We start from the raw sequence: 27,982 nt of genomic DNA, 5'->3' as shown, positions 1-27,982 counted from the left end.
CGTAGTTTATATAATTTGAGGTATTTGTAGAGGAACCCATCACATCTGTAAATTAAACTACACGCAGTTGTACTGTGAGATCCATTTCCTTTTCTAAGGAGAGGAAATGTCCTTGTTATTTTAGGTTTCCTTTAAATTTTAAACCTACAAGAGCAGAGCGAATGAACATGACTGTAGTGAACCCTGTGTTTCCCTCATAAACTTCAAAAATTAAACAAGTAATTTTTTTCATGTATATTCCATCCCCAGGTATGTTACCCCTAAAGTCATGAACATCCTGTCTTTTCATTAGTAGATACTTTTGTATGTGTACCTCTAAAAATCGTATTTAAAGTCTGTATTCTCCCAAGATCTAGAGAGGTATTGAGGAGGCTGAAATGAGTTAATGTAATTTTGTGTGTTTTTGTTGTTTTGCTTGGGAAAATTCTAGGTTGGATTTGATCCACACCATCACATGCGCGTACCAGCCATACCTCCGAACCTGACAGGCATTCCGGGAGGAAAACCGTGAGTACCTCTGAGCCTCATGCTCCCCACCGTGCTCCAGACCCCAGGCCCTTGCCGGCCTTTCTGGATGATCACTGCTAGGCAGTGTAGGGGAGCTCCTGGAGCTCGATGTGGTTTTTTTTGTTTCTGTTTGATTTTTTCCCTTGCAAAGAATTTCCATTTTCTCTCACACAAGAAAAGAAGTAATGAGGTGGGGTTTTGTATTTTCAATTTAAAATCTTGAGCTTCTAATATGGAAATGCAAATTACTGAGACATCTCCAGCAGTCAGGTCTGCTCTACGTCTGTTACTGAATTCTTTTGTTGCCTTGAAGAAAAAACGTCCTATGTGCAAACCTGGATGCTCAAAATTTGAGCGTGTTGGGAAAAGACATGCCAAACTTCAAAGGCTGTGAAAAGAAAGAAGTGTGGTCTTATGCTCAGTTTTGTTCATAGGAAAGGTGGCTTTGCTTATTTGGCTTCTTGTCCCAGGAGCTGGACATTTGGAGCATCTGTATTCACAGCCCCCTTGAGTTACGAAGGCAAAACGCACACATCAGCTTTTCCAGCCTCTTCTTGTACATTCTAATCTCTCACCATACCTCATTCCACAGCCTTCCATTTCAGTCCCGCACACCTTTTTATGACTACCTACGCACGGTTCTCCTGCTCTCTGTCTTCATATTCCCAGATACAAAGACTTGACTATAAAATAACACCACTCTTCCTTTAAAATCCTAGCTTGCTTCCTCTCTCCTGTCTTCAGGAAGCATCCCCACAGACCCTTCCTGCCTTACTAGTTCCCCACGGGTGTGTATGCTCCTGGCTCTTCCCGCTGGCATCCTGTCTGTCACCACACACGCCGTCCATGTGCTGCTTCCCCGAGCTGGTGCTTTCTCCTCAGCCTGTGCTACCCACACTTGACCCTCAGTAGCCAGTAAGTCCCTTCTCCCCAAGGCTTCCTTGGTGGCTTGGCTGCCTCGGGGCATTTGGTCTTACTGGTCCTTCCTGCAGCACTTTTCCTGTGGCTTCTTGTCTCACTTCAAAAGTGTCTGCTAAAGTGTCACTTATTAGAGCATTCTGCCCTTGCAGTCCTATCTAAAAGAGCATCCTTCTCTCGCTTCCTCTCCCCATTGTTGTTCTTTTCTACCTGTCTGTAGCTGTGATCTGCTTCTCCCTGCTTGAATGTAAGTTTGTGAGAGCAGAACAGAACTCTTTGCTGTTCGGTTATAGGAGTAGCTCCGGTGCCTAGAGTGGTACCTGGTACCTGGTGCTCACAGTACATACTTTTTAACTGAGGGGGAGAGAGTGCGCACAGGTGAGCCAGCCCGTTTCTTTCTTCTCCGATCTCTGACTGCTTCTTTATTCGCTGCTGTACACTCAGGTGCTTAGTTGTCACTGTGTTATTTCCTATAGGTGACTTCTTGGTGTAACTTACTTCGGTACAGTTCTGTGCTGAACTTCCCCTGTTGCATCACAGTGCTGGCTCCATAGCCAAGTTGCTCCGTAAATATTTGACTGATTAATAAGGGAGGCAAGGCAAATTAGACTTTGAGTTCCCTGAGAATCAAAGGTATAAATACCCATTACCATAAAGTTCTGTGTATTTGTGTGTGTTCTGCAAATAGTTGTTGACTGACTTAGAAGTCTTGTTGACCGAGAGCTCTGATGTATTTGAAGGTGAAAGTTTGGTCTCTTTCAGGCAGTGATTAAATAACAAGGTCATAGGATTAATCAAATAACTCAAATCCCTCTGAGTTCCACATGAACCTGTGGGGAAGGAGATGTTTCTTTAGGGAAAGGGTATCATCCCATGTTCAGGTACTGTGTAGTTACCATGTGGTTGACTAGCTGTGGCACCAGGGCTGTGGTGTAACCACTAGTGCAATACTGCCCCGAACCCTGCGGGGTGAAGAGAGGGGAAGGGAGCTTAGGTGCCTGTAAAGAAGAAGGACGGTCTTGATTTCACTTTGGTCCATCTGAACCACTGTTGAGTTAGAGCTGGTCTGATTCGGGAGGCATTTCTCTGAGCCTTGAGTGGGACTCCCTTTCTTCCCCCAGAATTATCAAATTGTTGAGATTCTTTTGGGAAGGGGGATGGGTTTGAGGATGGTTGCAAATTTTCATTCCTGGGAGTGATAGAGCCACATGTCATGCAGTTGGCAGATGACATTAGGAGTCCCAAAGAGAGCATGGTGGGGTCAACAAAGTTGAGTTCTGGGATGTGACAGGTCAAAATTTGAATTTTTACTCTGCCAATTGAGAACTGGAGGACAGTGTCTTAACTTGGGGAGCTTCAGTTGGCTCATCTATAAACCGAGGATGGCACCTGCCTTGACAGACGGGGCGTAAGAGTAATGTAAGATAATATCTCATGCGTTTGGGATGGTGTTTGGCATATGGGACTCCTCAGTCAACCGCAGCCTCATTTCCGGTTTAGCTTTGCCCTAGGTCATTATCAGCTTTTCAGGTGCTTATGCAGTTGAACTGAGCTGCATTTCTGTAGTGGGCAGAAATGACCCAAGAAAATTAGATTGGAGTAAATAGACTCTACATTCCTGTCATTGGTGTGTCTTTATTAAGAGGACGTCAAGACATGTAAATTCACATTCATTTATGCATAAAGAGATCATATATTTTTATTACCGATTTCTCAGAGGAAGTAATGATAACAGGTGGCTCGTCAGATCTTAAGATACAGAATTGTGAAACTTTGTCTTCTGTGTGTGTTTCAAGAGAAACGACTTTTTTGTGCTATAACATGAAACATAATGAGTCACCTAAAGGCTTCCCCTACTGCACACACAAAGTAAACTGCCTTTTTCCAGAAAGACTCAAAGCAGTTGTGCATCTCTGTCCTAATTAACTTTTACAGAATGAATTGTTAGATGTTATCAAAAGTTATAATTAAATGCATGTCACCAACTAATGAATAAAGTAGCATTTATTTAATAATTCACATTGGATCCTCTTGTCTATTCTGGTGAATTAGTAAAAGTTGCATTCAGCTTGTAATTGGAATGACAACGTAGTTTAATTTTGACGTAAGCCCGAAATGGACTTTCCTCCTCACCTATTACTTAAATGAGACATTTATAAATAGGGTAAAACTATTCAATTAAAACCATAGTACTAACTACATCGTGGGACATGGCATATGGATGGAGCCATGAGAGAAGAGCACAGGTTTGTTGGTTTTCAGCTGCTCATAATTCAGAAAATTTACCGTGGTGTTCTATTTGTTTTTGTAAAGCGGGATTTTTCAAAATAGGAACAATGCTTGAGACACAGTAAGCCCTTAGCAGTATTTGTTGGCTGGCTGATGTACGAGTGGGTTCATATGCCGCTTCGAGCCTGATTTTCTAGCATACTTTATAAAGCACAATGGCCAGATCTTTTATTGTGAATTTAAGGTCTTGTCCCATCTCGTGAGACATTGAAAACTTTGGAGAAGGCGTTGCGAAGTATGAGACAGATGAGTTCAACATTCTAGAACTGGACCTTTTAGGGAGAGTAAATGAGGTTGGGGGTGGGAAGGCCAAGGACCTTCTTTAAATATGCTGGGTTTTCATCGAAAGATGATGTTTCAGGTAAAATAGCATCTTCGGTGCACATGTTTTTAAAAAGAGCGATTTGCAGATGCCTTGGTGGAGGTGTAGTTCTGTCAGAAAGTCCAAGGTGCTTCTGTTCTCTTTACCGTCTTTCTTAGCCATTCTTAGCTTTTAGTGCTTTCACCTGCTGTGCTCACACGTGCTTGTGTGTCTGTATGTCTGGGTGTGTGTGTTTTGGTGGAAGAGTCCACTGTGTTCCCTGCACCCTATCCCTCCAGCCCTACATCTGTAGTTATGCGCTGGACACCTCAGACATCTTGCGTGTGTGTTATCTGCACGTCAAAGTCAGCATATCATGATGCTTCTTCTCCAGACGAGGCCTTCCTCCCACATTGCCCATCAGGAGTATTGATTGGTATTCTGATCCTTGTTTCCTAAGCTCAGAAACTCAATTATTATTGGCTCCTTCCTCACATCTTACTCGTTAAGTCCTGCCGAATTTTACATCCACTGTTACTTTTACTGTCTTCCTTGGGAACTAGCCTGGTTCAGGTCCCCCAGTACCTTGCATCTAGATGATTGGAATCATTGTCTCTTAGTCCTCCTGGCCAACTGTATTCCTTGCGATCAAATTTATTGTCCGTTGCCCCAGTTCCCCCTCCACAAAACCCTTCAGTGAATTCTGTTTGTGGCGTTCTTAGGCTGGCCTTGCAGGCTCTCCCTTTTTACAGCCCTCCCTTTTCTAGCAGATAGACAGCAGTGTGAGAGAGAGAGAGAGAGAGTGTGTGTGTGTGTGTGTGTGTGTGTGTGTGTGTGTAGTATAAATGTATATATTCCTGATGCATTTGATCAGACTGTGCTCAGGCCAGCTCCTCCAACCACTTAACCCTGGGGTGGTTATTGAACAAATGAATTCTTTGTATTAAAACCAGCCCAGGAATTTCCATCATTGCTCCCCATCCTTTGAGAGCCCTTGCTCTGCTCTTTCTGCCCGCCTCCCCCCCAAATTGTTTTTCCGTCTTCCTCCCTCCTCTGTGAGAATCCCTCCATTCTGCAAAACCCATCTCTAGAACCATGTCACTATCGAGACCTCAGCTTTGTCTTGAACCACCACAGAACTTCCCACTTCTCATATTTCATCTGGTATTGTGGCCACTTCTTTGCTTTTCTCATCAAACTTCCTAGATTAGAAGCTGCTAGTGGGCAAGGCCAGTGCCTTCCCTTGTTTTGTGTTCTTAGCATGACGTCTCTATCCATGTGGCTGAGAGGCCTTACCGATCCATTGAATCGGGTAGAAAAAGAGGAGTTCGTCAAGCCTGGGTTTCTGATTTCTAGAGTCTGGCTTTCGTTACACATTCCAGTACACTTCGCCAGCTACACGTCAGAGTTAGTTGAAATCTGATAAGATTCTTACTAGAGTTTTATTCTTTCCAGTCTTGAGTATCTTACATGTACTAATAGCAAGCAGAGGGCTGCATTACATCCTTAGTGTAAGTAGGCTCTTGACATTCTTGTTAAAGGGGGTTCCAGGAACATAGTAGGTGCTCACAGAGTGCTTTGTGGTTGAGTTGAAGAATATCCTATCAAAAACCTCGAAAGAAATCTTGTGTCTGGTTTCTTAACTATTTAAATTCTCAAAGCTCCTTAAAAACCACTTAGTGATACTAGGGAGAAGAGAAGGGATGGCTTTTCAAGTAAATTATCATTAAGAATGTATGAGACCATCTAAGTGTGGAATAACCTTCCTCTCCTTTCCTTTAAGATTTAGTCTCATGACCTCTTTCATTGCTAAATCAATAGCCTTTTTCTCCATCGTCATCCTTCAGAACCTCAGCCTTTCTCTGAGACCACTGCTGCCTTCCCCTCCTTGCCTGATTGGCACCTGGTTCTCTCCCCAAGGAACCCCCTCCACCTGCAGCTCTCTGAGGGGGTGCCCCTTGGTTTGTTTCATATCCTTGAATCTTCAGAGCCAGTGATGGGTGATAAAGGCTGTGTCATCCTCCCCACCCCTCTGCCGCCCCCACCACCAGTCTTTTCTAGAACTGAGCTCCTTTATCTTTTTGTGAGAAAACTCTGGCTCTTTCAGGCTTGTGTCATGGATTCTACCTACCCTTACGCCTTGTTGGGGGATTTCCTTTTTATTAAAGACTTGGCGCTGACTTAGGGTCTTCCTCCTTGGAGCCACCCTCATTCCACAGGAGTCTGGTGTTCGCAAGGTCAGCCCCCAGTAACCCTGTCATGGGGCTTGGACCCCTGTAGCTGTGGACCACTGCTTGGCCAGCTGTAGCTGTCCTTGACTGTTTAAAAGGCTCACAAGGAAGGATCTCGTCCCCGCCCCCCTCACTGTGTCACTTCCAGAACCCAGGTGACCCATCCAGCACAGCCTTCTCTGCTTCCACCCAGCCGGAGTGATCTTTAGAACCGCACATCTGTTCCCAGCTGTCGGACTGTCTCCCAGGCACAGACCTCCTGTCTAGGCTCCTCTTCCCGTTCTGTCCCCTCCAATCCATTCTTCACCCAGCAGCCAGAATAGCACTTTAAAACATGAACTGAATCCTGTTATTCCCTGCCGAGAAGTCCCAGTAACTTCCCACTCCACCCAGGATAATGTGCATTCCTCATCACGGCCCACCAGGGTTTTTTCCCGCTGCCTGCCCTCTGTCTCTCCAGCCTGCCCCTCGCCACTCAGTACACACTAGTGTTCTCACTTGTTTCTGCTTTAGGGACTCTGCATTGTTCCTCTACCTCCATGTTCCACATTCCTCCCCCACCCCCCCACCCCCCCACCCCCAGTGTGTACCAGGGCCTGCGTCCTTTCATCTTGTCTCTTCTCACATGTACCCCAGACCTGTGCCGCGTGCGTGCGTGTGGGGGGGGGGTGTGTGCGTGTGTGTGTGTGTGTGCGTGTGTCTTGCCATCTGATGGGGATCTGAGGTTACTTATTTTTCTGCTTATATATGGTATTTGCTTTCCCTTCTAGATGTTGACCCTGGAGGATAGAGACTTTGTTCACCCCTGATTTCCCAGCATCTTTGATAGTACCAGGTTCAGAGTAGGCATTCAATAAATAGTTTCTGACTAAATGGATACCAAACGTTCCGTCTCACTGTGGCCTTCGTATTTGCCATGCCCCGCCCCTTCACACCATCTTGTCTTTGTATCGAAGCCCCATTGCCTCACCCCGTCAAATCCCACAGTACCAGGCATGTCCACTGTTCATCGCGTTGACCTTCTGACACTGTTATATTTATTTATGTGATTATCTCACTAATCAGTCTGCCCCTCGACCTACCTGCTGCCTACTCCCACAGGCTGTAAACTCAGGAGAACCAGGGATGCAGGGTTTGTTTGTTTTTCTTCTGTTGTAACCCTACAAATATGGTGCTTGGTACACGGGGATACCCAAGAAATTTGTGTTGAATCGTTGAATCTCTTAATACGTTGTCAAGTGATTGACCATCTTCTCCTATCTCTGGACTTGCCGTCTCTCTCAATCATCTGTGTCTCCGACTGCTCTTGCTGGAGGGTCCATAGATGTAAGCAGCCCCCTAAATCCTGCGTTCGTCCCCTCACTGTATGATCTGCTATGGCATTACTGCTCTGCTCCCTTAGCTTCCACTCTCACTTCTTAGTCAATAAGCGCACGTTGTCTTTCTAACCTAACCTCTCACCTGAGTCACAGTACTCTGCTTACTGTTGAACTCTTTGGATTCCCAGCTGCCCTTAAATTAAAGAAAACCAAACCAGTTAGCTCCTTGAGTGTGTAGCTTTTGGTCATGCTTCTCTGTCTCTTCACTAACATGTTGTCCCCCTGAATCACGTGGGTTCTGAGCCTGAGAGCCCTCCTACCCACCTCTCCCAGGTCACTGGTTCAGTGTGTCTCCCAAGTCCTGTTGATTTGACCGAGGACATGTCTTCTGTCTCTTGTCTCCCGAGCTTCCGCCTCCTTCCCCGCCAGCAGTGCCACGTACCACGTTTCTGCTACGGGCTGGGCCTCTGCTTCTCTGTTGTTACCGAGAAGGAAAATGCCCTCCGCTATCTGGCACCACGTCTTCCACGGCCACATACTGCGTCATCCCTCCTGGGGACAGTTCGGAGGGTGATGAGGTCCTTAGTAATGGGACGAGTTTTGATGAATGTGGCTAGCCTGTAGCTTTTTGCATTAAGGTGCCATAAACTGTTTTGATTCTAAAACTTCCCTGAGAGGTCCAAGCTCCAGTCCTTTGTGCACCCACAGATGCTTTCCCTTGGTATGTCTTTCCCAAACTTCGTCCTATAAACAGAGCACATTCCAAAGCTTCATGCCAAAGCAGAATGACATAATTTCCAAAATGGGCTATTGCCCATGATAGAAGACAGGCCCAGCTCCCTGTCCCCACCCCGTGCATCACACAGCCTCACTGATGTGTCCACCCTGACCTCAGCACCCTAAGAATAGAGATCTCGAGGGAGATGTTCGAATGGAAGTTGCATTTAGAACCAAATGTTTTCATAAGTGTAGAGCTTTCCTTGGAGATGAACTGGAGTTGGAGCTGATGATAGGCACTTATAGGTGGGCCTTTGGGGTAGTCACACAGGACGCCTTTACAGGTCCTAATTTCATCAGGAATTACTTGAATTAATGATTGTCAAGTCCGATAGGACTTATTGTGGTGCGTGTGCTGGGGTCACAGCTGTCGTTTCACTGTGGGCCTAGAGACTCAACTCCTTGGAGCTTGATCGTTTTGACTCATTGATCTCCATTAGTAAATCACTTGATTGGCGTGAATTCATATACAGGCAGAAATAGTATCACAGGCTTCTGGGTCACCCAAAGTAGAAAACAGAGCAAGTTTGCAGAGTGTCCTGAATATACTAGGTGTTGGCTTTACTAGATAGATACTATACTAATGTTGACTTTCTTATTTAATTCTCTGTGAAGTGTAGGTAGCATTCTCTCCCTTTGAAAGATGAGAACTGAGGTTCAGAGAGGCTCAGTGACTACTTAATGCCACACACCAGTTAGTGAAGAGTCGACCTGACATTTGATCGTAGGTCTAGCTCTGAAAATTAGGTTTTCTCCTTTGTACCAGGTAAATTTGACTTACTTGCAAATTATAAAGTTACACTGAAAAGGTTTTCTTTCTCATCTCCTCACACTGATCAGTTAACTAATGTTTTTCACCTTCCGCTCCTACTTTTCCTTCTCCCACTGCACTACCGTAGAGCGTACTCCTTCCACGTCACCGCAGACGGCCAGATGCAGCCTGTCCCTTTCCCCCCCGACGCCCTCATCGGACCCGGAATCCCCCGGCACGCGCGCCAGATCAACACCCTGAACCACGGGGAGGTGGTGTGCGCGGTGACCATCAGCAACCCCACGAGACACGTGTACACGGGCGGCAAGGGCTGCGTCAAGGTCTGGGACATCAGCCACCCCGGCAACAAGAGCCCCGTCTCTCAGCTCGACTGTCTGGTGAGCGAACATGGAGGCACCTTCATTCAGAAAACGGGATGGAATAGTGAGAGACTTGGTTGAACGGGCAACACATGGAATTGATTCCAAGTGGGTAATTGTCTTCGGTGGTTTGTGGCCCTTCATGTGGAGAGTGCAACTTTCATGAGTCCTGCCCAATTCGTGGGCACAGGCTCACTACCCGTTTTCCGGTCTGATAAAGGAGTATAAGAAACGTTAAAAGCCCAGGAGGGCTTCTGTGAGAGCGCACCTCTCGGTCTGTCACATGGTGACATTACCAGAGTAACGTCTTGCTTTCTGCGCAGACAGTAGACTATTCCCTTGCCTGTGTCTTGGGCGTTTGTCCTTCCATCATTTATAAAACTTCTGCTGGACATTCTTCCTTAAACCAGCAGTGGAATTTCTGCTGCTCCACAATGTTAGGCTGGTTTGACATATTTGTTGTACACAACATTCCCAGACCCTCACGTTGGAAGGACCTTTTTTCTCACTCCCCCTCCCTTAATATGCCTCGATCAAATTTTGCCTCCAGTTGATGCTGCTTGATCAACCACTGCTGTCCAGGACTCGTGCGCTCCTGCGTTGGGGTGTGTGTGTGTGTGTATGTGTGTGTGTGCGCAAATGAGTCAGGCAGCTGGGTGATTTGGTTGGTGGTGGTGGGAGTTGGGTCTAGATCTTTGCATTTTCATGCTAATTAAGATTAAATATCTCAGCACTAAATTTGTAGATCAAGTTTAAGTACTTCCCTAATTTCATGTAATTTTCTAGCATTAATCCACTTTATCATTGTCATAAGTAAAAATGGCTCATTAAAACCAGGAGGGAACACAATACTTTCCTGGATTTCTGCTCTCATGTTAATGCTGTTTTCCTTTCCTCATGAGTGATCTCTTGATGGTTTTTGTCTCTACAGAACAGGGATAACTACATCCGTTCCTGCCGATTGCTCCCTGACGGTCGCACCCTCATCGTGGGAGGGGAGGCCAGCACTCTGTCCATCTGGGACCTGGCGGCTCCGACCCCACGCATCAAGGCAGAGCTGACGTCCTCGGCCCCCGCGTGCTACGCCCTGGCCATCAGCCCCGACTCCAAGGTCTGCTTCTCGTGCTGCAGTGACGGTAACATCGCCGTCTGGGACCTGCACAACCAGACGCTGGTGAGGTGGGTCAGCAGGATCCCTGCCCAGGGCACGCCAGGGAGCCGATTTTACCTCTCTGTGCCAAAGAGCCGTGTGTGTCTAAAACAATGAAATAGAATTCTGCTAAAATGTGTTAGGAACAGGCTCGTTTGAAAGGTGGCTAGAGGGCGCCTGGGTGGCTCAGTTGGTTAAGTGACTGCCTGCAGTTTAGGTTATGATCTGAGGCTCCTGGGATTGAGTCCCGCATCCGGCTGCCTGCTCAGCAGGGGGCCTGTTTCTCCCTCTCCTCCCTGCTCCTGCCCTCTCTCACTATCTCTGTCCCACTCTCTTCAATAAACAAATAGAATCTTAAAAAAAGAAAAAAGTCTAGAAACAAATTACTGATGTAAAATCTTATTTTCTGCCTTTGAACTTTTGAACTTACCAAATGAGGGATTGTTCTCTTTCTTTGTTTTGTTTTTTTTTGGGACATTATCCTAAGTATCACTGTTTTGGGTTTTTTAAAAAAATGAGGTCATTTTTACATAATTAATGTACATCATGTTCCCATGACCTCATGAGCTCGTTAGACGTCTATAATTTGCCATCTGCCCTTGCTAACCAGCCGTCACTGTCGCTAGACACTCCCCAAGAAGATTCACAGCACAGGGCAGTGTCCTCCATGCCACGTGTATCCCACGTGTGCCTTCTGTCAGTAGATCATCACTGAAGCCCTGCCACGGGCCTCAGCATTGTGCTTCACTCTGAAATGGTCTAGATTATCTGTAATCCCACCATTAAGGATGGGTCGATGCACTGAGATGTCTGTTTAGAAGTGAAATTATATGGCATTGGTGTTGGTAGGTAATGCCCTGAAATGAGTCTCCAGATGTCAGCACCCGAGAGAGCAGGAAGTATGAGGTATGATTTGCTGAAGGGTGTGAGAAGGTTGTAATCTGGCCTAGCCGCAAGTCGAGGGGAGTATGTAAGGAGAAGAGGCCTCTACTGGCCATCTGTCAGATATTTTTTGCAGGACTGAGCTCTATGCATGATTCCAAAAATAAAGTGGTCACCATTTGTTTCATCTTGGGTAAGGCTCTTACGAGGAACTGCTTCTAATCTCTTCTTTTCCCAGTGTCTTTTGTACATTCTGCCAGCTCCTGGAACAGCTGAGCCACACTGAGTTTCTTTCCATGTGCCTTACTTGAGAGCATAGCCTTTTTGTGGTCTTGCACAGCCTGCTACAGTTGCATAACTGCGCACTGGCAAAATTTGCTCTGTGACTCCTGTGGCCATCCCCATAGCTTTTGTAGAAAGGAACATATAACATGCCTTACCTCCTCTTAAACCCTTTCCTTCATATTACAATGATAAAATCAGTCTTAGATGTATTTTTGATTAGTTCATATACATATAGCTGTGTGTTTTCTTTTATTCCAGTTGGAGATTTTTTTTTTCCCTTTGGTTATATCAGTTGTTTGTTGGGATGACAGTCAAAGACCCCTAACTGTTCAAAAATAAAAAGTGTAAGAAATTGAACCTCTCAGTTAAACCTGAATCTCTCTATGAATATGCTTTCTTAGTTGAATAATTAGAAAACACAGTAAGACCTACAATGAAACTGATCCCTGAGAAGTTCTCAATTTTTTTTTTTTACTGAAGTATAATTAACATTGAGTGTTATTGTAGTTTCAAGTGTACAAAATCATGATTCAGCAAGTCTGTGCATGACTCAGTGCTCATCACCACAAATGTACTTTTAATTCCCTTCATCTCATTCACCCATTCTCCCACCACTTCCCTTCTGGTAACCATCAGTTTGTTCTTCGTATAAGTCTGTTTGTCTCTTTTTTTCTTCATTTGTTCATTTGTTTTATTTCTTAAATTCTTACAGATGAGTGAAGTCATATAGTATTTATCTTTCTTTGACTTATTTCAATTAGCGTTATACTCTGTATTCATCCATGTTATTGCAAATGACAAGGACTTACTCTTTTTTATGGCTGAATAATATTCCATCTTATATGTATACCACATCTTCTTTACCCATCTATCAATGGACACTTGGGCTGCTTCCATATCTTGGCTATTGTAAATAATGCTGCAGTGAACATAGGGGGGCGGACATCTTTTCAAAGTAGTGTTTTCCTTTTCTTTGGGTAAATACCAGTCATGGAGTCACTGGATCTTATGGTAATTCACCTTTTAATTTTTTATAGAACTCCACACTGTTTTCCACAGTGGCTGCACTGACGAGCTCGGAATTGAGTTCACATAAAAACTAACTTTTTCAAGGTTTTCCCTCTGTTTTGACATTTTTCAGGCAATTCCAGGGCCACACAGACGGGGCCAGCTGTATTGACATTTCTAACGACGGCACCAAGCTCTGGACGGGCGGCCTGGACAACACGGTCAGGTCCTGGGACCTGCGTGAGGGGCGGCAGCTGCAGCAGCACGACTTCACCTCACAGGTACAGGCGTGGGCCCGGGACACTCCAGAAGACACAGTTTTGTGATATACATGACAGACTATACCATGTGACAAAGTCCCTTTTGACTCTGGGTTAGATAACTCAGTTCTGTCAAAACACAGTAATGTGTACTAAAGGATTAGAAAAAAATCTCATTTATAAGCTTTTAGCAGGTTTTTCCTGCAAAGACCATTACTTTGTATTCTTTGAATTTTGCCTAATTGATTCATTAAATGATATTGTGCAGATGTATGTGTTACTTGGGCATCACCCATTTGGCTGTGATTTCTTCTTATATAATTGGAATCATCTAGACTTCCTTCACAATTTAAATAGTATCCTCAGAAGAAGCAGTACCTCCTGCGAGAGGCAGCGTTTCTTCTCTAGGCACCATCACTCTGAACTGTTCCACTCGTAGATCTTTTCTCTGGGCTACTGCCCAACCGGAGAGTGGCTGGCTGTGGGGATGGAGAACAGTAACGTGGAAGTGCTGCACGTCACCAAGCCGGACAAATACCAGCTGCATCTCCACGAGAGCTGCGTCCTGTCGCTCAAGTTTGCCCATTGTGGTAAGCAGCCCCCTCCCGTCCATTTCCTGTCCGTGACAGTCCACCCCCTTTGCCCTCCCGCGGATGCGTCCTCACTCCACTCCTTTGGTTTAGTAACTTGTCCCTCTTCCAAAGTACATATGTGCCTGCGTCTCTAATGCCATGTGCCGATCCACTCACCATTGTTGGAAGGATAAATGACTCACTAAATCTAGGACAGTGAGCTTTATGTTTCCAGTGAAAAGAAACTTTTGTTGCAAATTAGAAGAGTTTTCCATGAATAGTTTGTGCGCTATAAAGCAAATCTCTGGTATCTGACACAGTAACACAAACAAGACCTTTTTCCAAACTGTTTCTGTAGGCAAATGGTTTGTAAGCACTGGAAAGGACAACCTTCTGAATGCCTGGAGAACACCTTATGGGGCCAGTATATTCCAGGTAACACTTGTCCAGCTCCCATCTAGTGCGTGCTCCCTGCATGGCGATGGTTTACCCAGAGTCTCTCTGTGCATTCTGTCAGATTAATAAGGCTCCTGAGTGTCCTCGGAGGTAGGGCAAGAGAAGACTACCTTGCCTGAGGGAAGGTGGTGTCACAGCCCCACAGTGTGGAGCTGGGGGGGGGGGGGTGACCTCCAGTTCTCTTCGACCCAGGGCCGAGACACTGCCCATTGCACTAACCAGCTTTCCGTGCCTCAGTCCCATGTATACGTTAGAGTTTTTGCATCCTCTGTGATTTGTGTGTGTGTGTGTTGTGTCTTTAAAGTGCTTCTATTTAAAAACGTTGAGCATTTTGCCTGAATATTCCTATTAGTATTGTTATTTCTTTGATTTTTTTTTTTCCCCAAAGAAGTGTTGTGGAAAGTTTAGTAAATCTTAATTAATTTCAGAAATGTTTATTCTTACTGACTTAGTGGTACTTAATGTGTAGTGTGTGAAATTATTTGTAGGAGGACCAAATGGTAGATGTGATCAACATGGGCACACTCATCGTCTCTGTGCTCTCCCTGGCTGGAATGTGGAAATTTCACAGGCAGTTTAAAGAACACTTCTCTTTTTTAATCTATACTTGGGATGTTATTTTTTAGATGTGCTTTTTTTTTTTTTTAAGGGACAACAACAGATTTGCAGTTTTCTTGAGCGTAGTATTATGTCATCATAGAGTAGATCAACGCATAATACAAAAATACATATATTGAGTGAAAATACTGTGCCAGGTAATCGATAGGACAAAAGTAGCTGATTATTGCTGTCATGAAATTTATAACTGAATATAGTATACATTGTTAATATTATGGGTCACAACCTTTCTGGTGGTCCCAAAAAGGACTGGGAATTAAAAAAAGGAAATCTATATAATCTTAGAGTGGCTCTTTTATAGTAAGCATAAAGTGTTGTATCTTTTGTGTATACTGGATTGTGAAGTAAAATGGATTAATTACAGGTTACAGTCAATTGGGACGCCTGGGTGGCTCAGTCGGTTAAGCCGCTGCCTTTGGCTCAGGTCATGATCCCAGGATTCTGGGATTGAGTCCCACATTGGGCTCCTTGCTCAGGAGTCTGCTTCTCTTTCCATCTCTGCCTGCCACTCTGCCTGCTTGTGCATGCGCTCTCTCGCTCTCTCGCTCGCTCGCTCTCCCTGACAAATAATTAAAATCATTTAAAAAAAAATACAGGTTACAATGAAAAAAGTTTGAGAAACACTGGCCGTAGGTTAGCTTCTGCACATCAGGTGTTAATTTTTTAAGTCTTCAGAGTTCTGGTTAAAATCCTGCAGCATTCATTTGTTTAGCACAGTTCAGTTCAAAGTTGACCTTGATCTCCTTGCGGTTGGTGAGTTGAGCATGGTATCCAGGACTCTTAAGTATGGAACATTTCTCCTTCTAACTGTTGAACTCCTCCCTACTTGGAGATATGCATTCTTTTTTCACACAGGAGAATTGGGCTTTCTATTAGAAATATTTTTACTTTCCCAATTTCAAAAAATGTAGTGTTTTCCATGACATTTTCCACTTGAACTCTGAGGCAACTCTCTTGAGGTGGCAGGCAGGTGAGCGGTCCTGACCTGTTTGTAAGGTAGGAGTTTCACCAGGGTTCAGTGACCGGCCTGGTGTTCCACAGCCCGACCTCCAAGCCATCTGACGGAAGTGGGGAATGCTAAGAACACTCTGCTCTTACCTGTCTGGAGAAGAGGGTTCGAGACCAGGCCTTACTTCTTCAAAACCTGTGCTTGTGCAGCTGGCTTGCCTGCCACCTGATGTCCCCATTGCAGGAGCCTGTAGGCTAGCGTGGTGAGGTGTCCCTAGAGTGTCCTGGGCCCCGCCATTTTGAGGGAGGGCCGGGACTGCCTTGCCTGGCGGGCTGCTCCTGTTTGGACAACAGGACACCTTCACGCTTGTTTTTACTCTGTCGTCCAGTCCCACCTCATGGGTTTTTCTTTCAGTAGGTAACATTTGTATTTGTTTCTTTCCTAGTCCAAAGAATCCTCATCGGTGCTTAGCTGTGACATCTCTGTGGATGACAAATACATTGTCACTGGCTCTGGGGATAAGAAGGCCACGGTTTATGAAGTTATTTATTAAGGACAAATCTTCATGCGAACTGGACCCCTTCTCCTTGTAGCACTTTGTTCTATCATCCTCTTCCCCCCGCATCTAAAACCAAGGATTTCAGATACTCATTGCAGTTGTGGAGTTTAATCCCATCTCTTACCCCCACTTCCTCCCTTGCTATTGAATTGTGAATACTCATTAAGAACCTGTGATACCAAATCTTCAGCGCTCTGCTTGGAAGAACATGGAATTACCACACTTAACAGTGACGGAATCTTTAATTATGTATTATATCTGTAATATATTTATTTTGTTTAAAGAAGGCTTTCTAACTTTGACTGAATAAAGCTGTCTGCTCCTGCATTGATAATGAAGATGCGTTGTATTTGATACCCCTCCCCCCCTTTTTTTGGCAAAGGAGGGGAAAGGAAGGTTTAACATAATTGATGAAAAATGTCACTAAATGTAGACTAAGGACTGTATAGAGATGTGAAATGTATAATTACATATGGAAGCAATATGTTGCTGTGTTGTTAGATTTTTTGTTTTGTTTTGTTTTCTACTTACTTTAAATGTTTGGAAATTTGAACAATTAGAACATGACAGGCCACGTCGTATTCATTTGAGTCTATCTGGACAACTTTTAACCAATATATCTATAGCTTTAGATTCTATTTGATAAAAGTAATTGGACTTTTTTTTTCATTTTTGACTTGTTGACAAGTGTCTTTGTACTAAGTTTTTAATTCCTTTTTTTAATGTATTATAGACAGATGAACAAATTAAATTTGGCCTAAAGAGAGAACTTAATCCCTTCTGGATATTTTTGCCACGTTTCTTTACAAAGGGAGATGTATACCTTTGGGCAGTTTTGTCATTACGAGAAATTACAGGCTATATTTTGGCATGTTCTTTGGGAACTGCGCGGATTCAGGGGAGGAGTCCTCCTGCTGTGCAAGTCAAGTCTTTTACAAAATGAGGACAGCAGAGGAGACTTGCAAGGACCTCCCTCTGAAAACCAGAAAGAATGGACTCTCACCTGGGATGAGGACTTGCTTTCTTTACCTCCGGTTCTTTCCCTGTCTTAGTTGGATGTCCCCGAAATGGACACAGGCTGTGCCATTGTGCCGGAAACATTGTGTTATCTTTTATGTTGTTGTTGTTGCTGTTCAACTATGATATGTGACTCCTCTTTTTTTTTTTATTATTTTTTTGTTTGAATGCTTTAAAGATCTTTTTAAGTCTGTGGATCTGCTGATGTACAGTGCCTTTGCTGCTATGGATCAAAATCAAGAGAACTGTGTAGATAAACTTTATTGTGTAAGTAGAAAATTACTTAATTTCATACTAGAAACGGATGGATGCTGCAAGTTGAAATGGACTGTCCATTGACGTTCCTAATGTGGTAGCAGAAAAAAAAAATGGTGTCTTAAGTGCTTAGTGTTTGATGTCATTAACAGTTTCGTAAAACTCTACAGTGTAGAAAGATTTTGATACTAAACTGTGCATTGTACATAGTTCTAATGCATCGTATTGACCACCAGTACTTCTATAATGGTAGATTGTTTGTGCATTCAGACTTTTAAGCATTAAACATAAATAACTTCTAGTATGCTTATTTCTAATTCTTTGTTTGGCTGGCTTTCATTTTTGTCCGACTGTACCACTCCCATATACTAAAAATTACTAGCTTCATTCGAGGGAGACTGGTGTTAAAGTCACATGGGCTTTGTTATTATTGCATTTTTAGTTTTGTTTTTATTTTCATTTGACAGGAACTAGAAGGGAGAGCAGAGGGAGGTTAGCAAGGACAGGTTGTACCAAACACTGACCGAGTGCCTCTTCGGTTTGTAAAACGACTATCAGAAAGTCGTCACGTTACTCAGATGCTTTAGGGCTGCACTGTTCGGTGTGGTTGCACTAGCTATTTGTGGCTATTTAAATTTAACTCTACTAAAATTAGTTTTAAAAAAATAGGTTTATTAGTCACACTAACTGCATTTCAAGTATTCAGTACCTGCATATGGCTAATGGCTACCATATTGGACAACTCAAATTTATAGAACACATCCAGCATCACAGAAAGTTCCATGGGAGCAGTGCTGCCTTAGAATTAGCTTCTACACACCATTTGGGTTTGGGAAACATGTCAAGTGGAATACCCTGGAGTTGTTGAACGCATGAAGCCCAGTGCGCTGCTGCTGGTGGGGTGTGTAAAGATTGAGTCTAAGAAGGTGCTTAAAGAATTCTAAATACCCAAGACTTGAAAATCTGTCATTTTAAAGGATGCACCCAGTAGAAAGAAGGCTGGGGTTGGGGGCTATGGTCTGGGGTGTGCTCAGTGCTCAGCTGTAAGACACACTAACTCTTTAGCATTGACTTTTCAGCGGTGTGCACCAGTGGGGTTGGAAGCTGCACTTCATGTGTGAGTACTGTGAATGCTACTACTTCAGACGATTTTAAAGGATTCTTAACTCAGTATCTGTGCATCCTTACCAAAATGTCTTTAAAGGTATAGGGATTTGGAGTTGAAAACAATCATTTGGTATAAAGAATATGACACTGGCACCATGTTTATATGTCCAGAGGGAGAATGTGCCTGCCTTAGGGAGATGGAATTCCCCGTTGGTGCCTGGTGGTCAGATCTCTTTAGGAAGATCCAACATTGGCCGTTGAGATGAATGCTTATATAGACCTAGCCTTTTAAAATTAATGGGTATCAATTTCCTCTCATTGCCAAGGTTTTATCAGATTAGATTTTTATGTCTTTGATATAAATCCCAGACCTAGATTGATCTACACAAAAATCTTGGTGTTGTAATTATAACTTGGTTTACAATAGTTTTTGCTCCAAGTATGGTCTCTCAGAATTCAGAACGACAAAGATAGGAATCAACCGGAACCAGAGTTGACTTGTTCCAGTCAAAGAACACTGGTGTATGACTGGAAGAGTGACTCACATGAAACTACCAAGAAGTACAAACTCAGATTGAGGAAGCCATCAAGACTTTCCTAAGAGAAGCAGATAAAATGTAGAGTGACCAACTCCAAGGTCTTTCAAGTGTTTACAGATACACATCTCCCTGGGGCCGGGACTTAGCAGGGTGGTTTCCTGTCTAACTAGCTGCCAGAGGTCCAGCCTTGTCTTGGAGGGTGTATGCTAAAACAACCGCAACCCTGTAACACCTACCATGGCTAGGAATTATGCAGCCATGAGATACAGAACCATCTTGTAGCCACGAAATTCTAAGACCTTACAGCCAAAAGCAGGGGAAATTGATAACCCCCCAGTTAGAAGGCAGCATTCTAGAAAGAGATGTAGTATACACATGAACAGCTAGACCATCAGTGATACCCTCAACTACCAACTAGGCTGGCTGCTTCCTCAGTCCAGATGATCTCAGCAGAGTTGTATCACCTGGAAACAAAACATCCAACTTGAGTATTTGTCATTTGTTATTTTTGGCAGTTGTAAGGAAATTGTACTGGAATTCCTTGCCAGCATCAAGACATTATAAAGTTATAAAGATGTAGGTACCAAAAAATATAATAAGCCTTCATGTTCTTGAGGCTCGTTTGCATTGCTGTCTAGCTCCTGGGCAACCTGTAGAGTGGCGTTCAACAGTGACCTCTGGGTCCTGCCGACCCTCACCAGTAGAAGCAGCGCCTCACAACCAGCCTGTTTTTCTGAGCTAATTGTGTTTATTTGCCTGTCAATTAATTCCAGCTTTCACTCAGAGCTGACAATGGCAATGTTTTCGCTCTGTTTTAGTAACCTGAGCACATCAGGAAACCTCTCATGTATCACTCTTTTTAACAACAGTGCCACCATAATGGTAGGAACTCTCATTCATTATAAGCCACCACATATTATTTTAGTTGGGTTTGGGTTTTTGGCAGCAGTAACAGAATCTTTTGGGTCCCAGATAGGAATTAGCAGGGGGATTGGTCTCTGGTTCACCTCTCTCCAGGGAAGGAAATATCCTGCTGCGATCTTAGGTGTTTGGCCTATAGGGAAGGAGAATTCCTGCGGGGCTGCCTTTAGACTGGAAGAAAATAAAAAATAGAAGTGTTTTCACAAAAAATCGCCCCGTTTGGTCTCACAGCAGTATAGACAGGCTGAGTGCCAGAATACTGAGTTTACATAAAAGCGCACGTGGGATCAAAGAAGAAAATCAATTACCCAAATGCCTTATCTCTCAAGGGGGACAAGCTGACCTGAACCCCAAGGCTCCAGACTTGGGGGTTGGACTTCTGTGCTATCTGCCCACCGTGGCAGATTTGGGAGTGTTATGGATACCCGCCTTGCTTCTCTCCGCTCCTTAGTTTCCTACAAGTTACCCAACTTGGGAATTCAGCATCACAGAAACTTGAAAATTTAATCACATGCCATCTTTTGAGTTCCTTATAATGTGTCTACTGTGGACTGTGGTACATACAAGGCAAAAGCCCACTTTTGGCCACGTAGACTTACTCAAGCGGGACCCTGGGCATCTTACTGCCTCCCCAATTCAAGTGACATCATGGCTTAATGAGAACATTTATAACTAACAAGCTTTTGTTATTTTGGAAGAAGACTTAAATTCACTTAAATGTCATGCTTTAATTGACTTGAGCCCAGCAAAACTAACCCACACCAGAAGGTATTTGTGAACTATTAGGATTTTGAGAATTTAGGCAGTAAGTGTTTGGACTCTAGGTGTTCAAACACCCAAGTGGTTTTTAGAGGCCTAGCATTTTCCCACAGAGACCTCATAAGTAGGGCTAGTTGGCCATTTCCCAACCTAGTAGGTATCTCCATAGCTGTTTCCAAAAAACTACTCCCGAGGTAGTATCCTGGCCATACCTTGTGTCATGTGGCGGAAAGTATGAGTTGAGCTGGACATTTTGTTCTCCCAGGAGACTGGGAGGAAGCAGGAGAATTAGTCATAGTGAGATCTTAGTCAAAGATCCTGCTGCTGCCCTTGGGCTCATAAAGGCTCCAGCAGAGAAGACTAAAGCGGAGCATGTGCCCTTCCTCTTTATAAAGACAGAAAGAGGCACCAGCAGGAGCCATCGTCAGATGGAGTGAGACCCCTGGACCGCCATACATCAAGCAGAAGAGTTTTCCTGAGGACAACTTGCTGTTATTTGAAGCACTTCAGTCGGACACCTCATCACCTAAAGAGTTGAGAACTTACCCCTATCCATCTCAACATCTATGAAGTCAGCTTTCAGCATCGTGATTCTAATATGGAGAAGTCTGGTGTGACTGAGAACAAAGCACGTTCCCCCAAAAGCCTGTTAGCCTTTCCCAGGGGAATGAAAACAAGTGTCTGGAGTGATTGAAGAAATCATCAGTTAAACTTCGTTCTCAAGTCTCCTTCAGATATTAATAGCCCCTTTTGTTTTTCCTCCAAGTAGACAATCACTGTTAATGAAATGTGATTTCAGGGTTTATGGCTGAGTCAGGAAATTCAACATTGAGTTAAAACACCGACGATCAGTCAACCCCACCGCACCTACATCTTTAGGCCTCAGCATTTTTGTGGAACAAGAACAGCCTTCTGGGCACAAACTGGTTATGAAGGTTACTCTGAGGACAAAAGCCGTGGTTTATAGACACTTATTCCTGAGCTGTGGTCTTAAAAATAAAGCGTAATAAATAAAGCACCCCTAATGAGAATCGTAGTGGTGGCTCAAGTTGCTTAAAAGTGAAGGACGTGGTGTGAATCTCTCAAGGGCATGCTTGCTTTCATGTTGAGGGGCTTGGCTGAGGTGGTTGGTCTGGGCCTACCTAGCTCTGCTGACATCCCTGCCGCCCCAATTCCCCCAACTCCAGGCCATGTGGGTGGCTTTGAGCCAGGAGTACCAAATGAAATTGCGTTCAACTGCTTCAGGCTTTTGGCAGACAGCATTTACTTGAGTATGTGCTTTCCTTACTGAAGATCTGTTTTCATATGAGTTCCAGAGAGGAGTGTTATGATGGAGTCTTTTCACATTGCGATTAGGTTTGCAAAAGTCGTGTGAGCTTGTAACCTGACCGCAGGGATGGAGAAGGTAAGGCAAGTTGGTGTTTGAGCTTATATAGATTTACCTTACCTCCCATGCTCCTGCCTGGACCCCAAAACCCCCCACAAAGGCACATCCATCTGTGGATAGATGCCTACCCATTGTTTTTGAGGGTGTGATACAAGCGAGAGCCTTCTTTTCCTGCCACCTCGCTGATGTTGCTCTACCAAGTTTTATCTTTTTAAGAATTTACCCATTTTTTGCTGTGAATGATTTTATGGCATCATGATTTACTTCAGTCGGCCAACTTTTTCAGAAAATGAAAAAGCCCATGTGGTTTAATTTTCCAAATGACCCTGCCTCTCAGAATCATCCTATCAGGAGCACCTGGGTGGCTCAGTGGGTTAAAGCCTCTGCCTTGGGCTCAGGTCATGATCCCAGGGTCCTGGGATCGAGCCCCACATCAGGCTCTCTGCTGGGCAGGGAGCCTGCTTCCCTTCCTCTCTCTCTGCCTGCCTCTTTGCCTACTTGTGATCTCTGTCTGTCAAATAAATAAATAAAATCTTAAAACACACACACATATCAGAAAGATCATATAATTGCCTATCTCTGTTTAACTTATTTCACTTAGCATAATACCCTCTAGTTCCATCCACATCATTGCAAATGCCAAGATTTTGGGGGTTTTGATGGCTGCATAGTATTCCATTGTGTGTGTGTATATATATACACACACACACACACATATAAAATATTAAATCTATATATTAAATATTAAATTAAAATTTTTATATTATATTATATATATATATATGTATATGTATTTACACCACATCTTCTTTTTCCATTCTTCTGTTGATGGACATTTAGGTTCTTCCCATAGTTTGGCTATTGTGGACATCACTGCTATAAATCATTGGGTTCATGTGCCCCTTCATATCACTACATTTGTATCTTTACAGTAAATACCTAGTAGTGTGTTGGGTCATATGCTAGCTCTATTCTCAACTTTTTGAGGAGCCTCCATACTGTTTTCCAGAGTGGCTGCACTAGCTTGCATTCCCACCAATAGTGTAGGAGGGTTCCCCTTTTTCTGCATCCTCGCCAATATCTGTCGGTTCCTGACTTAATTTTAGCCACTCTGACTGGTGTGAGGTAGTATCTCACTGTGGTTTTGATTTACATTTTGCTGATGTCGAGTGATGTTGAGCACATTTTCAGGTGTCTGTTGGCCATTTAGATGTCTTTTTTGCAGAAATGTCTATTCATGTCTTCTGCCCATTTCTTGATTGGATTCTTTGTTCTTTGGGTGTTGAGTTGGATAAGTTCTTTATAGATCCGGGATACTAGCTCTTTATCTGATATATCATTTGCAAGTATCTTCTCCCATTCTGTCGGTTGTCTTTTGGTTTTCTTAACTGATTTCTTTGCTGTGCAAAAGCTTTTGATCTTGATGAAGTCCCAATAGTTTATTTTTGCCCTTGCTTCCCTTGCCTTTGGCGATGTTTCTAGGAAGAAGTTCCTGCAGCTGAGGTTGAAGAGGTTGCTGCATGTGTTCTCCTCAAGGATTTGGATGGATTCCTGTCTCACATTGAGGTCTTTCATCAATTCAGAGTTTATTTTTTGTGTGTGGTATGAAGAAATGGTCCAGTTTCATTCTTCTGCATGTGGCTGTCCAACTTTCCCATCACCATTTGTTGAAGAGACTGTCTTTTTTCCACTGGACATTCTTTCCTGCTTTGTCGAATATGAGTTGACCATAGAGTTGAGGGTCCATTTCTGGGCTTTCTATTCTATTCCATTGATCTATGTGTCTGTTTTGGTGCCAGTCCCATTCTGTCTTGATGACAGCTTTGTAATAGAGCTTGAAGTCTGGGATTGTGATGCCACCAACTTTGGTTTTCTTTTTCAACATTCCTGTGGCTATTATGGGTCTTTTCTGGTTCCATATAAAGTTTAGGATAATTTGTTCCAGTTCTTTGGGAAAAAAACCTGATGGAATTTTGATACGGATTGCCTTAAATGTGTAGATTGTTTTGGGTAGCATCAACATTTTCACAATATTTGTTCTTCCAATCCATGAGCAGGGAACATTTCTCCATTTCTTTATGTCTATCACAATTTCTTTCATGAGTACTTTATAGTTTTCTGAGTTCAGATTCTTTGCCTCTTTGGTTAGGTTTATTCCTAGGTATCTTATGGTTTGGGGTGCTGTGGTAAATGGGATCGACTTCTTAATTTCTCTTCCTTTGGTCTGGCTCTTGGTATATAGAAATGCAACTTATTTCTGTGCATTGATTTTATATCCTTTACTAAATTCTTGTATGAGAGCTAGCAGTTTTGGAGTGGAGTCTTGGGTTTTCCACATAAACTATCATACCATCTGCAAAGAGTGAGAGTTTGACTTCTCCTTTGCTGATTCGGATGCCTTTTATTTCTATTTGTTATCTGATTGCTGAAGCTAGTACTTCTAGTACTGTGTTGAATAGCAGTGGTGATAGTGGACAGCCCTGCTGTGTTCCTGACCTTAGGGGAAAAGCTCTCAGTTTTTTCCTGTTGAGAATGATAATCACTGTTGGCTTTTCATAGATGGCATTGAGGATATTGAGGTACATACCCTCTATCCCTACACTGTGAAGCATTTTGATCAAGAAAGGATGCTGTACTTTGTCAAATGCTTTTTCAGCATCTATTGAGAATATCATATGTTTTTTGTTCTTTCTCTTATTAATGTTTTACATTGATTTGTAGATGTTGAACCAACCTTGAAGCCCAGGAATAAATCCCACTTGGTCATGGTGAATAATCCTTTTAAGGTACTGTTGGATCCTATTGGCTAGTACTTTGGTGAGAATTTTTGCCTCCGTGTTCATCAAGGATACTGGTCTGTAATTCTCCTTTTTGATGGGGTCTTTGGTTTTGGGATCAAGGTAATGCTGGCCTCACAAAATGAGTTTGGGAGTTTTCCTTCCATTTCTATTTTTTGGTACAGTTTCAGAATAGGTTTTAATTCTTCTTTAAATGTTTGGTAGAATTCCCCTGGGAAGCCATCTGGCCCTGGGTTCTTGTTTTTGGGAGATTCCTGATGACTGTTTCAATCTCCTTACTGGTTATGGGTCTGTTCAGGTTTTCTGTTTCTTCTTGGTTCAGTTTTGATAGTTTATATGTCTCTAGGACTGCATCCATTTCTTCCAGATTGTCAAATTTGCTGGTGTATAGTTGCTCATAATAGGTTCTTATAATTGATTGTATTTCTTTGGTGCTGGTTATGGTCTCTCCTCTTTAATACATGGTTTTATTAATTTAGGTCCTTTCTCTTTTCTTTCCAATAAGTCTGGCCAGGGGTTTATCATTCTTATTAATTCTTTCCAAGAACCACCTACTAGTTTCATTGATTTGTTCTACTGTTCTTCTGGTTTCTAGTTCATTGATTTCTGCTCTGATCTTTATTATTTCTCTTCTCCTGCAGGGTTTAGGCTTTCTTTGCTGTTCTTTCTCTAGCTCCTTTAGGTGTAGGGTTAGATTGAGTTCTTGAGAACTTTCTTGTTTTGTTTTGTTTTTGTTTTTTCAAAGATTTTATTTATTTATTTGACACAGAGAGAGAGATCACAGGTAGGCAGAGAGGCAGGCAGAGAGAGAGGGGGAAGCAGGCTCCCCACTGAGCAGAGAGCCTGATGGGGGGGCTCGATCCCAGGACCCTGAGATCAAAACCTGAGCCAAAGGCAGAGGCTTTAACCCACTGAGCCACCCAGGTGCCCCCTTTCTTATTTCTTGAGAAAGGCTTGTATTGCTATATACTTTCCTCTTCTGACCACCTTTTCTGTGTCCCAAAGATTTTGAACAGTTGTGTTTTCATGAAATTTTTAAAAATTCTTCTTTAATTTCCTCATTGACCCATTCATTCTTTAGTAGAGGAAAAGTAGAGGAAAGCTGGAAAGAACTCAACATGGAGTTCTCAATCATGGAGTTCTCCATGTTGAGTTCTTTCCAGCTTTCCTCTTGTGGTTGAGTTCTAGTTTCAAAGTACTGTGGTCTTAAAATATGCAGGGAATGATCCCAGTCTTTTAGTACCCGTTGAGACCTGGTTTGTGACCCAGGATGTGATCTGTTCTGGAGGGTGTTCCATGTGCACTAGAGAAGAATATGTATTCTGTTGTTTGGGGTAGAATATTCTGAATATATCTGTGATGTCCATTTGGTCCAGGGTGTCATTTAAAGCCTTTATTTCCTTGTTGATCTTAGATGATCTGTCCATTTTAGTGAGGGAGGTGTTAACATACCATACTATTATTGTAGTATTGTAGATGTGTTTCTTTGATTTTGTTATTAATTGGTTTATATAATTGACTGCTCCGATGTTAGGGGCATAGATATTTAAAATCATTAGATCTTCTTGCTGGACAGACCCTTTAAATATGCTATAGTGTCCTTCCTCATCTCTTTTTATAGTCTTTGGCTTAAGATCTAATTTATCTGATAGAAGGATTGCCACATCAGTGTTCTTTATATATCTATTAGCATAGGAAATTGTTTTCCACCCCCTCACTTCAAATCTGGAGGTCTCTTTGGGTCTAAAATGAGTTTTTTGCAGAGAGTGTATTGATGAGTCTTAATTTTTTTATCCATTTTGATACCCTGTGTCTTTTGATTGGGGCATTTAGCCCATTTACATTCAGGGTAACTATTGAAAGATATTAATTTAGTGCCACTGTACTGCTTGTAAGGTGATTGTTACTGTATATTGTCTCTGTTCCTTTCTGGTCTGTTACTTTTAGGCTCTCCCTTTGCTTAGAGGCCCCTTTTCAATATTTCCTGTAGGGCTGGTTTGGTGTTTGCAAATTCCTTTATTTTTTGTTTGTCCTGGAAGCTTTTTATCTTCCTGTCTATTTTCAATGAAGCCTAGCTGGATATAGTATTCTTGGCTGCATGTTTTTCTCGTTTAGTGTTCAGAATATATCATGCCATCTTTTTTTGAGGTGAGTTTTTATGCCTTGTCATTTTATCCAGGTAAGAATAGATGAATGAGAGAGAACAAAATACTCAAAGGGTATTAAGGATCCCAGAAAAATATACACTAACCAAATCTGAAGAGACCCAAAACTGTGTGTGGTGGTGGGGGATGGGGGAAGAAAGGAGAAAAGAAAAAGGATTAAAAAGTATATATGTATATACATATACATATTATTTTATATATATATATTGGGTTAGCAAATAGAACAGAGCCACACACTTGATTTTGGGTGTATTTTGGTCTGTTAGAACAAACTGCCTCCCAACATTTTAAGGAAAGAAAGAACACATGCGCGCGCACACACACACGCACACACAAATAAGGGTAAATATGATGAAGGGATGGAATATGACTGTAAAGATGAAAATCAAAAAGAGATTCTAAAAAAGGAATTGATAAGTTGGTTGAAAAAAGAATTTAAAAAAAAAAGGAAAGAATGTGATCAGGCTGGAACCTAGAACAAAGGCATGCACTAGACTTAGGGTATATTTTAATCTGTTAGAAGAAACTGTATCCCAAATTTTAAAGAAAGTATAACCCATATGTATGTAAAAAATAAGGTTAAATATAATGAAAGGATAGAATATGACCATAGCAATGAAAATTAAAAAAAAAAAAAAAAAAAAGATTTGTATAAAGGTATTGATAAGGTAAAATAGTTTTTAAAAAGTTAAAATAGGACAGAGGAAAATTTTTAAAAAAATAGAATAAGAAAAATAAATTAAAAATTTAACTTTGAAAGACTACAGAATCATGGGGAAAATAGCCATGAATTCTCTATGCTGTATTCCCATTGCTCTTAAG

General features: G+C 42.7%; 1 protein-coding gene across 11 annotated transcripts in view; it reads left to right on the top strand.

Moving 5' to 3' along the window:
• Positions 1-17,801, top strand: part of TLE4 (TLE family member 4, transcriptional corepressor) — a 140,902-nt gene extending 123,101 nt beyond the window's left edge. For all 11 annotated transcript variants that reach the window (XM_059411804.1, XM_059411803.1, XM_059411807.1 and 8 more), the window contains 7 exons: positions 431-507; positions 9,242-9,491; positions 10,405-10,652; positions 12,932-13,079; positions 13,498-13,648; positions 13,989-14,065; positions 16,099-17,801. In XM_059411804.1, coding sequence (XP_059267787.1) covers positions 431-507; positions 9,242-9,491; positions 10,405-10,652; positions 12,932-13,079; positions 13,498-13,648; positions 13,989-14,065; positions 16,099-16,206 — 1,059 coding nt within the window. In that variant the 3' untranslated portion in view covers positions 16,207-17,801. The remainder of the gene's footprint in view (positions 1-430; positions 508-9,241; positions 9,492-10,404; positions 10,653-12,931; positions 13,080-13,497; positions 13,649-13,988; positions 14,066-16,098) is intronic.
• Positions 17,802-27,982: the final 10,181 nt, after the last annotated feature.

Source organism: Mustela nigripes, chromosome 9 (assembly GCF_022355385.1).
Source record: "Mustela nigripes isolate SB6536 chromosome 9, MUSNIG.SB6536, whole genome shotgun sequence".
In the NCBI taxonomy this organism is placed as follows: Eukaryota; Metazoa; Chordata; class Mammalia; order Carnivora; family Mustelidae; genus Mustela; species Mustela nigripes.
Note: the sequence above shows the minus strand (reverse complement) of the source record. Positions and strands in the feature narration are given on the sequence as shown.